Genomic DNA, 15,103 nt, shown 5'->3' on the forward strand with positions numbered 1-15,103 from the left:
AAAGATAACATGTTGGTCTCCGTAAATGTGCAATAAAGGGGCACAATTGAATCTATAAATATGGAGAAAACCCAACATTCCTTGTTTCTGCCAGAAACATTGTGTCATACAAAGTAGGTATATTCCCTTTTATTCCGAACACCCAAGTATAACTTTCAGTATTGACAAATTTGGGGTTCGTACTGTGGGTTTGTTCTTTCACGTTCATTCTTATCTATAATGGAATTACCTCATTCCATTTTGGCCAATGATATTGTCGACATTTAATAATTGAACGTGGTTCCAATCAACACAGCCCATTGATGATTTGAGTAGCTACTCCAAAATCAAAAATTGTCATTCATCAATTCATGATCCCACCATTCTCATGTGCATGCGCATGCATCAATTATAAGCATTTCTTTGCTTTTGGGTACCCAAGCCACTGCAGGGGGCTTTTATTATGTGAGAATGTGGATTATAACCTCCAATGGAGCGTTATTTTATAGTAGGGCGTGGATAATCTCCATTTAGGGAGTTGGAACATTTAGAACCCATATATCTGTCATGCTGCAGGCATGCCACAGATTAATACATACATGTCAATTAATTTATGGGACTTTAACCCATATTATGGGACTTTAACCCATATAATTTGCTACGCATTAGGCGTGCATAATATCAATATTGACATGTCAAAGGATTGTCCTTTCGGGACTTCAATCCACATCATTTGCTACGCAACAGGCGTGCATCATATTGATCACTGCTATACCCATATTCTGTTCTTATGGGACTTTAATCTGTGCAGTGTATTATCAATGTATCCAACTTGCAATCTGTAAAATTTGCGTTAATAATTCATGGATACATACAAGCCATTCTTTTGGAACGGACTTATCTCCCCATTTGGTTACCTTTCAAGATAAAATATCAAATAGGTATATAAGCATAAAATAACACAAGTATTGCTTACATCCTTAGGTAGGAGAAACTTTTCTCAAGTATCATTCAAGCTCGTATCGGCCCAATAAATATAAAGTATCGCTTGATGATCTAGTTATATCCTGCAAGAGCAAAATCACAACTCTTTTCTCTGTCAAAAACAAATAACCCTCAGAGTTAGGATCACTCCATGGATTCTTTCTTCAGATGTTCATTCTAAAGAAATAAAATCTCTTATGAACAGAGAGTTATAAAAAGAGAAAAAATGCAAAAATAATGTGATATTGATTGCAAGAGAAGGTAAGCAATCAAGGAAGGAAGCTGGTGGGAGCAGACAATAAGCTCTCATATCTCCTAGTCTAGAAGGACTTCCGGAGATTAGAGCATAAGATCGCCTTCACAGTTTCCTGATGTAGCGGAAACGTGATCAGGGATAGTCTTGCTTCCTGAATGGATGATCAGAGATAGTTTTGCTTCTCGGGCATATTGAGTGCTCACTGATAAGAAAAATAAGTAGATATCGCATCACTAGGTATGGAGTAAACTGGATGTCTTCTACAAAGAAAATTTCGTTAGTAACACATTTATACACAAATAGAATGAATAGGTAGAACCGGTGAATTTCAAATTAACCATAGGAAAATTGCGAGATTCTCGGGATACTTTTGAAAAAGTAGCTCCGTGAAATCCGTAAAGCAAGATCAGCTTTGACGAAAATAATACTTGAAAACGCCGAAAGTGCCGACAGGCATTATCAGAGGCCACGTGAAGTTTTGGACTCTGGGAAAGAAAAAGATAATATGGGGATTCGAGAAGATATTGGGATCCTGGAAATGTTGCCACATTTTCGTCTATAGATATTGCATTTGCAAAACTTGATTGGAGCAACTGCGTTTCAACTCAACTTCCTTCATTTTCTGAAACTTTAGTTTTCCTAAGACTTTCTTCGAAACCTTCTTAAAAAAATGGCTTCCTTCAGAGACTTCCAGAACATAATGTAATTTTATAGGATTTACAGGGCCTGCACCTTCATTGCAGGTGGAAAAAATCTATCTGTTGTATGTTCCTGTAATAATAATTGCGCACATTCTTAAACTTGCACCTGTGGTTTTTACGTCTTTTCAAAATGACGGTTTGGAACCTTGTGCCTTATAGGTTCAAATAACCACATTGTCTCTCCCAAATTGCATGGTAGCCCGGAACTTTTGGCCTGGGCACAAACTCAGAATTTATTTGCCCTTTTCAAATGGACATGAAATGTGAATTGAGTAAAAGCCATGATAATATCGCAATATAGTAGTGAAGAGCATTAACTACTATATACCCACAACTTCAAGTTCAGGATCTCTCATATATTTGGATCCATGGGCTTCCGGCCCAGATATAACAAAATATGTGGGGAGCCTCAATTCATTATTTGAGGTTTATATTGATATTATCCATTTCACGGTGTATTCTTAACAACCGGAATTCACAAAATATATTTTTTCCTTGAGGTGTCGATTATAACAAAATCGAACTTTAAATTCATCATCTTCTTATGCCAAAGAAATATGTGGCATACCACAATTTGCAATAATACCTCAAGGGTTGTCCATTTAATTGTTGGAACTTCAAGTTCTCAACACTGTTAAATTTTGAACTTCAGGCCAAAGCCACATATTCTCATGGTATGGACATTTTTACAATTTTCTGTACATATTTCGGGACTTCAAGCCCTTACATAATTGTCCATATTTTGAGGAACTTCTGGCATCTCATTTAATTGCTCATCCATGAGTTTAAGGAACTGCAGGTTCCCTTTTGTATATAGTGACGGTTTACCCAAAATGGTTCATATTTATGCATACGTCACTATTCATGTGAATATTACTATTCATGTGAATAGTACTATTCATCAAGTCATGAATACTTATCTATTCATCTGCCAGTACAGTTATCATCAATGTGTACGGCACCATGAAACTGCAGGTTCCCTTTTGTATATAGTGACGGTTTACCCAAAATGGTTCATATTTATGCATACGTCACTATTCATGTGAATAGTACTATTCATCAAGTCATGAATACGTATCTATTCATCTGCCAGTACAGTTATCATCAATGTGTACGGTACTATGAACCAATACGGTACTGTTACATCATTAAGGAACTCTAGGTCCTTATTTACATGTCAGGGATCAAGGACCCTTAAGTCCGATCACATGTTTACAAATACAGTACCGGAGAGACTGCCAGCTCTCATATTAATATCATCATCAAGGATCTTCAAGTCCTGATGTAATTGTATGATGAGGATCAAGGAACTTCTGGTCCTGATCTGCATACTGTAAAAACTCATCATACAGCACAATTAATCCATAAAATAAATTGCTGATAAATAAATTACTGGTATGGACGATAAACCCGCACCATACTTTAAATAAATGTAAATGTGCGGTAAAATAAATTCATAAATTAAATTGCTTGCTGTATGGACGTTAATCCCGCACCATACCTTAAATAAATTAAATAGCTTGCTGTATGGACGTTAATCCCGCACCATACCTTAAATAAAATTAAATGTGCGGTAAAGTAAACGTGCTTGTATGGGCACTAATTCTGCTCCATACATTTAAATAAAAGCAAAGGCGTGGACGATAAACCCGCACCACCCTTTAAATATTGTCGTATGGGTAATAAACCTACACCATACCATAAATAAAATAAATGTGGGAATAAAAACCACCACTAAAAATATAAGAAAGTGAAAATTACTGTAGGAAGCTTTTCCAACCCCCCTTTTTTTTCTTCATTGGAATCTTATCAACACCATGATTCATTAGTTTGAAAGCTAGACAAATTATGTTGGCTTTTCTTCTTTACATCAACATAATGGTTAGTAGTATAAATAATAGTGCAGTACAAAAATTATACATGAGAGCTTCTCGTGCTGATAACGTGTTATAAAAATAACCTGGAATATGTGCGAATATTGAGCTGCACGTAAAGTAGATGAGACACAGTATTTAACGAGGTTCGGCTATGCCTACGTCCTCGGAGAGCAGCAATAGTAACTTTTCCACTATGTAAAATAATAGGGCTACAACTTTAGTGTTTACAATATGTGTGGCTCACTGAATTTTCTTTCTAGGAGAATTTCTCTCTGCTCTCTCTTTCCTCTTTCTTCCTTCTCTTCCTCTTGTCTCTTTCCTTTTCTCTCTTTCCTCTTTTCTCTTTCCCCTTCTTTCTTTCCTCTTCTCTTTCCTCTTCTCTCTTCTCTCTTTCCTCTTCTTTGTTTCTTTCCATTTCTCCCTTTCTCTTCTCTCGGAGGTGTACATGCAAAGGCACAATAATGTCTTATTTATAGGCTAAGGAAATGATGCCCGTGAATGTACAATAAGAGAAAGTTGCGGACAAACGTTACCCAAAGTCTCTAAATGAATAGTTAGTGGGCTCCACACAAAAACTTTTACAACAGTTTTTTCTTTTGTCCCTTTTTTCTTCGTTTGTTTTTCCTTTTGTCCCTTTCCGTGTGTGTGGTGCTGTGGTGAGGAAATATACCACACAGGTATATGGTCAAGGTCTTCCTCTACATTGCCTGCTTAGACCTGGATTCTTGCTTCTCTAGACTTAAAAGTCTTTCTTTTGGAAATTTCACACCTAAAAGGAAGACTTTTAAGTCTAGAGAAGCAAGAAAGAGAAGTAGTTGCCTGCAGAGAGCAATTAAGCTTGACTTTGACTTTGTAAAGTTCTGCTTTTCTACTTTCTTGTTGGTCCCATGCATATGGCCCCAATTTACACGTTATAACCACTAGTGACGCAACTCCCTAGCTACAGTCACGAATACTTAAATATCTTATGTGTTTTTCATTATTTTGATTCATGTTCCTCTCTTGATTGGTTTCTTAAATCCACGTCTGGGTATTCATTGATTCATGCCTACATTTTTTTTGTCACAAAGGAATTTCATGGGAGAGCTGAAAGGGTAGAAAGTAAGTAACAAGCAAATTCTTAACAAAGATGAGTGGTCTAAGGAGGTGGTATACAGAGCCCATTCCGAATACTATGATTCTACTGCCAACTAATTAATGCGGTCTTTTTTTATTTATAAAAAAGTATTATGGAATTCAAATGACAGGACCCGATCCCAATTCCACTTTGAAATTCGAACCAAGTCCTGTGCGTGTCCGACACCTGGCGAATGTCGAGCACAAATGACCTTTTTACCCTTCCTGTTACAATTACTAGTAAAACTTCCCTTAGACTCCTGCCGAAAATTCGGCAAAGTCTCCCCTATATTTTGTCTAAACCAAAAATCTTCCACCTGTTAAACAAGCAAATAATTTTCCACCAACTGCCAGAATAAAATAACCAAGCATTCACCAGATCAAGTTTCCCACTAAAACGAGATATCAGAGCATTTTCTACTAATTTACAAGATTTCAAGAACTTTTACAATAAAATCCTACGTTTCTTGGTGGTGCGGAAGCTAGGAGTGGCCCGGTGGTGGATGTCAGCGCACTTCTACAGCATGGGGGCGAAAACAAGTTTGAAAATGTGAGTGGACAAAAAATAATGTTCTTGAAAACAGTTTATAATCAGAATAACCCCCATGGTAAAAATAACTTGATGAGTAAGGCTAAAGTTCAACCGTGTTTAATATAAGGTATTCATCTAACTATATATAAATGTATGTATATAAACTCGTAAAACTGAACAATTATATGGAGATATAAAACATGCACGAACATTGAGGAAACTGATATAAAATGACTGAAAGCAATAGCTCTATAAAAGTACTCAAATTCCTTTAAACTACCACCTAAATGTACCCCTGTAAAATCCTTCAAATCCCCTGGCAGGTCTCGGCGACACAAAGTCTATCCGAGCCGCAAACTGGCAGGATTCAGGGGACTATGGTCAGCCTGATTCGCCGGCAGGTCTCGATGACACCAAGTCAACTCGAGCCGCTCTAGCAAGATACAGGGGACCGTAGTCAGCCTGAGCCGCAAATCCTGGCAGGTCTCGGGACACCAAGTCTGCCGAGCCGCAAATCCTGGCAGGTCTCGGGGACACAAAGTCAGCCGAGCTGCAAATCCTGGCAGGTCTCGAGGACACAGAGTCAGCCGAGCCGCAAACCCTGGCACTCACGGTCCGAGCGTCCCCGAAACTAGTGAGGCAATGTCAAGTGCACTGACAGACTGTAAATAGACTGGATGTCCGTAGACATCGGTCCACCTGAGAGTAATCACCAAAAACGGGTACATGGTGGTTTTAAAATAACTATTTTTAGAAAAGTCTGATAATTATCCGTAATATGATTTATCTGAGCTAAGCTGCTATTTCTGAAATATAAATCTCAAAGTCTGCTGGTTTCCACTTTTTAGCATGTTCAACTAAGCAGCATAGAAATAAAGATATTTTACGATGCAATTCATGCTCGGAAAACATGCAATAATACTTATTCAAGATCAAATATGAAATTTAATTATAAAAATCGTTTAGAAAAGAAAAGTCCACTCACTGCTGGTCCGAGCTAGTTGGACCCTTTGAAGGTCCCTCCTGTGGTTCTGCCGGTCCTCTGGTGCCTAATTACCCATAAAGATTAAATTAATAAAACTGCTCAATAAAAGAATTAAAGTAAACACCCTGCCCCCGGCTCCTAGAAATGCGTGTACTCATTTTAAAGTCACTCCTATGCCCACTTTAGCCTTTCAGACAATTCGAACGGCCTTGAAAGACCTGAAGCTGTTCCAAGCGATAAACTGTCAGACCGGCCGATCCGGAACCTCGTGGGGTCACGATCCCCGATGGCCAATCTGGGATTCTCTAAAGGTTCCTTACAGAGAAAGACCCATGTCCTGCGAGTTTGGTCCAAAACGGACGGTCGGATTAGCCAAAATTGCATTAGCGCTTAAAATCCAAACTCTAGCCCCAGGGTTCGCGATTTCGGAGTATCCGGGACTCCGATTCGCAATCCGTCGAATCCTATACGATCCTGAAATCATGTAGAACGACATATCTGAATTTGGGTGCGATCCAACGGCTTGACGGTACAGCACACGGGTATCGCACAATATGAAAAATCCGTTCGGGGCTCAAACGGACTCCAAATTGAGATCCGCGAAAGCCTACGCGCTCGTGACAACACGAAGATTGCAAAACTACTCAGAGTCACTTCACTACCCTCACCCACGCGCCGCCACACGCGCGGGCAGCGATGGGTGTCTAAAGCGATTTCGGCTCGCCGGAAAAACTTCAAATCACGGCTCCAAACTCTTACCCTAGGTAAAACACCATATTTGAGCCACTTTTGTTCTTGGACCTACCCCAAAAAGTGACTGGAAGTGGCCCAAAACAGAGACCAAAAATTGGCTGAAACTTCAAGTTCAAGAATCCAATGGCTACACCACAAATCGATCTAATCCGACCCAACAGGCAGCTATAACAGCTCGATAGGTTCAAGATCCATACCTGGGTCGACGGAAATGGTGGCCGGAGGAGGAAGATCGGAGGCCTTGAAGTTTCGGTGAGTTTCCGTCGTTCTTTCGCAGTTTCCGGCCAGCACAGGTCGTCGGCGGGCGGGGGATCGGTCGGGAAAGGTAGGGGACTCGACGGCGGTTCCATCTCCACCGGTCCCGTGGCCGGTGGTGCCCTGAGTCTGCGCCAGCAAGCTCTGGAAGGCGGCGGCCCCTTTTTTTTGCGCGAGAAAGAGAGGCTGGCTGGTTTTATAGATCCAACTTCGAGATATTTACGGTTATGCCACTAAGACTCTTTTGACCATAACTCCTTCATTACAACTCCGATTCGGGCCCACTACATGTCTATGAACTCATTTCACCGTGCTTTACGCAACGGTGTAAGTGGAATTGTCAAATTCCTCCTCGATCAAAAAGTCATCTTTTTCTTAATAAAATATTCCGATGGCAAAATTATCTTTTCGCATAATAAAATATTCCTTAATTTTGAATTTTAGGTTTGAGTTATTATATCAAATCTATGCGAAAGTTTATAAAAGTCTATAATAAAGTACATAAAAGTCATTAAAACTACTTTGTGAAGTTTAATTATAAAAGTCATTCACTTTAAAAAGTCTATAAAAGTCTTTATAAGTGTAGATTGAATACATCCATTAAGTTAAAGATCGATTCGGAGTTTACCATAAACTTGGTTGTTTTTGCTCCAAAAACTCACAACCAAAAAAATAGGGCGCTCACAGCTTCGGGAAAACACAAATACAAACCATTTACAAAAACAACGTTGCGCAGCAGTCACTGTTTTCTTTGTAACTTGATACAAATAAAAGGAAATGTGAATAAAGGACTTCAACCTGTACAAGATTAAACAGAAAAAATATGTAGAGCTAATTAATTATCATTTGCTTAATGATCTCAGCATCTTACAACAAGCAAATCTCACGTCCAACTCGGAACTGAGAATACTGAAAGAGAAGCAGTCGGTTGCAGAGAGTAATTAAGTTAAGCTAGATCAGATTTTAATTAGTTTAGCAATTGTACTAGCTGACTTGACTTGACTATATTGTTAAATTAACCTAAACGATTGGTCAGCGTTGTATTAACTTTTTTTTTTTTTGGGATATCTAGCAACTACATATTATGTGGTGTTATATCAGAAGTGGAGGATTCGGTGGTGACACCCTAGCTAGGTAAAGATATTCAATTCGTTATAGTGTGGCTATTCCGAAAGCAATATCTTACAACTAAAGAATAAATTCATATTATATGTCATCTTTTATAATTTAAATCAAAATTAAAAAGTAACAGGTTTTATCATATTATAATTCAATGTGGGACTTGTATTTCTTCTTTGAAGTCGTTATAACTCATTTCATCAAATTAATGCAGAAAAAATTGCTTCCTCACTTGAATATATGGGTTGGAAAAGCATTGTGGAGATTTCAGGCCAACTAAATGGTCCAAGTCTCTCGTTGTTTCAGCATGTCTACAAGAATAAGTAGATAAGTACCCTCTCATGCAGTATAACAGTTGTGTTTGAAGTTTTGAGCACAATACGTGGACTCTTCTACACCATTTGGACTAGTTTATTGTCATGTTGACGGTAGTGGACCAAGCATCATTTTTTTGGATATCTAAACTACACCACCATTCAAGTACTAAGGGGCTAAAATCTATATGGGTTTACTTCACAATGTCATCACATGATCGAATTATTCAATTTTTAGGTCATCATCATTTATAAGAAGTATTGAGTTCATCTATTTATTTGAGTAACTTTTTGTAAGATGACATTACGGAGGTCATCATCGTTTATAAGAAGTATAAAGTAATAGCTAATGTTGTAATAATTTGATAATAAGATGTTAGAGCTTTTGGATAAAACTTAAAAATAATAATTAAGTAGAGGGATTCATAGGAAGTATTGACATACTCTCATCTTACTTTTTTGTTATTTTTTTAAAATAATTTAAATAAAGATAAAAAGTAACATGTTTTATCATTAAGGCTATATGTGGACTCAAATTGCTTCCATGAAGTCCAAATAATCATTACTGCATAAAATATTTCCCGACTTGAGGAGTGGGTTGGAGAGAAGCATAAGTTGACTATTGTGGAACAACTGTTGAATTCTCATTGCACTTTCTTTGTTTGTTTTTTCTTTTGTCCCTTTTTTCTTTGGGAATAGGATGAGAACAATCAGACATGATTTTCTTTCCGTGTGCGTGGTGCTGTGGTGAGGAAATATACCACACAGGTATATGGTCAAGGTCTTCCTCTACATTGCCTGCTTAGACTTGGATTCTTGCTTCTCTAGACTTAAAAGTCTTCCTTTTGGAAATTTCACACCTAAAAGGAAATTTCCTTCGAGTTTAGCGAAGAAAACGGTCTATTCGCTTGAAAACAATATATAGACTAATTTATTGTCAAGTTGATGGGAGTGGACCAGAATCATTTATTTGGAGATACAAATTTCAATGGCTCTATGCTTAGCCCGGTTTATAGGGCTAATAAGAAAAAAATTAGCCATATCAAAAATCGTTTCTTCATTTAATTATTATTTTGAAATTTTTTATTCTTTGTATAAGTATTGTGTTCGTCTATTTTTTAATTATTTTATACCACAATTAGATGACTAATGAAAATTTAGCTAACTTTTTATAAGGATGATATTTGATTCACCGCCTAAAAAATAACGATTCAGATCATTTTAATAATATTGTGAAGTGGACTCCAACACTTTGTAAGCATTGTATTAATTTTAATAATGGATTGTGGTGTAGGGTTTCTGATCTAAATAATTTTCAAACAACTTCTGGAATACTAACATAATATCATGTAAGTTAGGCTTAGCAGTACACTAAAGCATTACATATTTACATGGACCAAGAAAGAGAAGTAGTTGCCTGCAGAAAGCAATTAAGCTAGATCAGATTTTAGTTTAGCAACTGTACTAGCTGACTTGACTTTGACTTTGTAAAGTTCTGCTTTTCTACTTTCTTGTTGGTCCCATGCATATGGCCCCAATTTACACGTTATAACCACTAAACCTTTTTCTATTTTAGATTTTGTCTTATTAATCACCTAAAATTTGGGGGTGTAAGTATGATGAATTTTAATGACTTCAATGAAATTAAAAGTGAGGTATTTATTTTAGATTTTTAAAGAGTTTATAAAAATTTACCAAAGTCTGACCAAGACACTCAATTCATGACTTCTAGTGAGTATATGATCGATATACAAATAGATGGCTCGCCTCAATAGTGACGCAACTCCCTAGCTACAGTCACGAATACGTAAATATCTTATTTGTTTTTCATTATTTTGATTCATGTTCCTCTCTTGATTGGTTTCTTAAATCCACGTCTGGGTATTCATTGATTCATGCCTACATTTTTTTTGTCATAAAGGAATTTCATGGGAGAGCTGAAAGGGTAGAAAGTAAGTAATAAGCAAATTCATAACAAAGAGGAATGGTCTAAGGAGGTGGTTTGAGGATGCCCAACCACCATTGAAACCTCATGAGAATCACATAACATGAGTATATGGTCAAAGTCTTCCCCAATAATCAGAGATGGAAAAAAGAGAAGTGAAATAATTAGCCAAATAGTATCGGTGGACAAAAATTCAAGCATTCACACACTGAAGAAAGAAAAGGGCACATTGGAGTGGCAGCACAATGAACCCCCTCTTAAACGCTTTACGTACGAAGTTCTGTTGATTTTTGTTGAGTTCATTTCTAGTGGGAGTGACAACACGTTACACAATAGGTCTCCCAATTTACACGTTTTACGTACAAACTTCTGCTTTTCTATTTTCTTGTTGGGTCCACGTAGGAAAACCATGCATATGGCCCCAATTCAACAGCTGTGTTTGAATATTAGTCAACAGTTTTGAGCACAGTACTAGCTTGGTATGTTTTGCATCTCTGAGTTTAACGGAGAGGGTGGTCTATTCCGTTGAAAACAATACATAGACTAATTTATTGTCATGTTGATGGGAATGGAGTGGACCAAGAATCATTTATTTGGAGATATATATAAATTCAAGTGCTATATGCTTAATCCAATTTGTGGGCTAATAAGTAAAAAATTAGTCAAATTGAAAATCGATAATTCATTTAATTATTATCATGAATGTTTTTTCATTATTTATAGGAAGTATTGTGTTCGTCTATTATATTTTATCGCAATTAGATGCCGGAATATTTTCAAATTTAGTAACTTTTTATAAGGATGATTTTTAATTCATGACCTGAAAAATGAACGATTCATATCATTTTAATGATATTGTTAAATTGACCTAAACGATTGATCAGCATTGTATTAAATTTTTTTTTTTTTTAGATATCTAACAACTACATATTATGTGGTGTTATATCAGAAGTGGAGGATTCGGTGGTGACACCCTAGCTAGGTAAAGATATTCAATTCGTTATAGTGTGGCTATTCCGAAAGCAATATCTTGCAACTAAAGAATAAATTCATATTATATGTCATCTTTTATAATTTAAATCAAAATTAAAAAGTAACAGGTTTTATCATATGATAATTAAACGTGGGACTCATATTTCTTCTTTGAAGTGGATATAACTCATTTCATCAAATTAATGCAGAAAAAAATTGCTTCCTCACTTGAATATATGGGTTGGAAAAGCATTGTGGAGATTTCAGGGCAACTAAATGGTCCAAGTCTCTCGTTGTTTCAGCATGTGTACAACAATAAGTAGACAAGTACCCTCTCATGCAGTATAAACACTTGTGTTTGAAGTTTTGAGCACAATAAGTGGACTCTTCTACACCATTTGGACTAGTTTATTGTCATATATGCTCAACCACAATAATTCAAAATACACCATTATATATGAATATATCTTAAGAGTCTCAATTGTAACATGTACTGAACGTTTGATGAATTATTGCCATCTAATTAATACTTTACATTGAAATTTATTGAACTCAAACCAGTTTTTTAATTAACTAGTACTATCTACTTAACACACGACAATACCATAACAATCTTATTAATTATAAGAACACTCGAAGACTCTTCTCATAAGTGAGCAGTATAATCCTTGCAGACACAATTGCTTTTTCAGCGTAGAGGTCTGTTCATTATATTCTCCTTCAACTCGAAGTGCTGGCAAAAGGATTAGGAGGCATGGCGAGATTCTCACCTTCTCTTTCCAACATTTGAACTACAACTTTCATTGAAGGACGATCTATTGGATGCCACTGGATGCACCATAGACCCACAATTGCAAGTTTCCTAGCAATTGTTACATCTACTTCGTCGTCACCGATATGGATTCGTAGGTCGTTGCGTTGCTCTAAAAGGTTATAGATCCATTCTGGGAAGTAGACTTGGCTAGTGGAGTCCTCCATGACTTTAAAGTTTTTTCTGGCCCCAACCATTTCAAGCAACAATATTCCAAAACTATAGACATCTGACTTATAAGAGACATTGCCGAAGTTCCTTGAGAAGATTTCAGGTGCAATGTAGCCCATGGTCCCCCTAGCTGTAGTCATCGATATTGCACTTTGATCCTTAGCACAAAACTTGGCTAAACCGAAATCAGAAACCTTTGGAGTGAAATCTTGGTCTAGCAATACATTATGTGGTTTGATATCGAAGTGCAGGATTCGTTGGTCGCATCCTTGGTGAAGATATTCAATTCCTTTAGCTATTCCTAGAGCGATATCTTGCAACTTTTCCCAACCAATGAATGAATTCTTATTGTCTGCTGATGATAAGAAATTTTGCAAGGAACCATTTGGTAAGTATTCGTAAACAAGAGCACGAATAAATCCGTCAGCACAAACTCCAACCAAGCGAACCACATTGAGATGGTGGATCTGACACATTGTCCCCACTTCGTTTATGAAATCTTCCCCATTTTCATTTGAATTGTTGAGGATTTTCACAGCAACAAGTAACTCAGAGGAAAGCATTCCTTTGAACACTGTTCCGTAGGCACCTTGACCCAACTTTTCCTTGAATTGACTTGTTATCCTCTTAATATCAGCATAGGAGTATCTACTTGGCTTCATCGCTCTGTATTCATCCAAAAATCTTTCAATTCTAAGCTGATTTTCATTTTCCTTTTTGTTTGAGTTGTAGACATAGCAGATTGTCGTTCCCGTCGCTATTAGAACTAAACACAGTGCGCAAATACCTGCAAATATTTTCTTTTTGTGTCAAACGTTTTTTAAAGGGTTTTTAGCCATTTTAAACTCTGTTCCAAACATACCCTTGATTAATTTCCTCACCATTATGTTCATAAAAGAAAGAAAAAGGAAGAAGAAAAAAAAAGAAATTAGATGAAATGAAGGTCTGCTGATATAGCTCACCTAATATCTTCAGATTTGTCCTTCTAAGATTACGACCTGTAAAAGTTGTTCATGAAATAAGGGCCGGTTTTCAAATCAATGAAATCCAAAATTATAGTTTGCGTATAGAATCTTTTGAATCTTGAAATAATCTTGAAATTATAGTTGGAAAGTAAACTTGGAGTGTAAAATACCTTTGCAATGTTCACATGATGGAATGGACCAATGCAATAACAAAAATGGTCCTTGGTACAATGCAATGTTCTCATGAGATATATATGCAGGATCTGATGGGTAGTCATGCACCTTGGTACAAGACACTAGGGGCATGTCAGCAATGGAACAAGAATAATCAATGACAGCGTAAATACGGTTACCAGAATTGTTGCCATGGCATGGGCTCAATCTTGTCAGACAACAATAACGATTGGAACAATATTCATCTCTTACTGTTGACGGTGGACAACTGAATAAGGTTGCCCGGCCTACCAATTCAAGGGGATAAGAACCATCACTGTAAAACAACTCCCTTGGCAAGCAACGAAAACGAACATAGGCTGGTTGTGTTCCACTAATTGTATGAGATGTGTAGTTAATCGCATCAACAAAGACCTTAGCTGACGACGATGGTAACTCAAGCATAGTCTGGTTGAAGTCAGTGCATGAAACATCAAATCCCCGGCAGCCGCAATGGATTGGCTGCCTACCTTTAAGGCGAAATGGGTATCGGATGGCTGGTTCTCTCGGGCCACATCTTGTTTCTCTGCAATCTTCATGGCCTACTCCACCATTGAGTGCATCTACTACTATTACGACTATCATGAGCAACCACCGTGAGAAATTCATGATGGCAATAAATTATTTGCAGAGTACAAGTATCCTTGAAGATGATACGATATGATATATGGACTTGGGTTTCCTTTTTTCTTTTCGTTGTGTGGATTACTTGAGATGACATGGGCCCCACTCCTTCTGGATGTTTTAGTCAATGCCCGACGTGTACGGTGATCTCTTAATTTTTATCTGATTATGCACCCAAAAAAAAACAAAACCAAAAACCAAAAAAAAAAAAAAAAACTTTATATTATCTCTTTAAAGAGTTAAAACTTCACTAAATTGGAAATATCCCTTGTGCTCTGGCAGCATGTCTGGAGGAAGTCTCCTGTTTGCTGCTTACACAGTTCTCCTTCTTCTTCTTCTTCTTCATGTTCCTTCCTCTTGTTCCCACACAGCTTCCAATGATAACTCTGATTGTACCCGTTCTTGTGGAAATATTAACATAAGCTCTCCATTCCGATTGAAAGGAGACTCTAAACACTGCGGCGTCAGCGACAAAAGCTACGAGCTATCTTGTGAGGCCAAGGGAAATGGTACTACTCATCATGCAGTGCT

At 37.2% G+C, this 15,103-nt stretch overlaps 2 protein-coding genes across 2 annotated transcripts in view; one reads left to right on the forward strand and one right to left on the reverse strand.

The window, feature by feature from the left end:
- Positions 1 to 15,103, forward strand: part of LOC18773821 (rust resistance kinase Lr10) — a 30,496-nt gene that overhangs the window by 12,841 nt on the left and 2,552 nt on the right. The window lies entirely within an intron of this gene.
- On the reverse strand, positions 12,253 to 14,848 carry LOC109949958 (rust resistance kinase Lr10-like). The gene is made up of 3 exons (XM_020567098.1): positions 13,906 to 14,848; positions 13,733 to 13,768; positions 12,253 to 13,557 (listed from the first exon to the last, which is right to left on the reverse strand). Exons 1-3 carry the CDS (start codon positions 14,555 to 14,557, stop codon positions 12,509 to 12,511), a joined length of 1,737 nt encoding a protein of 578 aa, XP_020422687.1. The 5' UTR covers positions 14,558 to 14,848; the 3' UTR covers positions 12,253 to 12,508.

Source organism: Prunus persica, chromosome G6, assembly GCF_000346465.2.
Source record: "Prunus persica cultivar Lovell chromosome G6, Prunus_persica_NCBIv2, whole genome shotgun sequence".
Classification (NCBI taxonomy): domain Eukaryota; kingdom Viridiplantae; phylum Streptophyta; class Magnoliopsida; order Rosales; family Rosaceae; genus Prunus; species Prunus persica.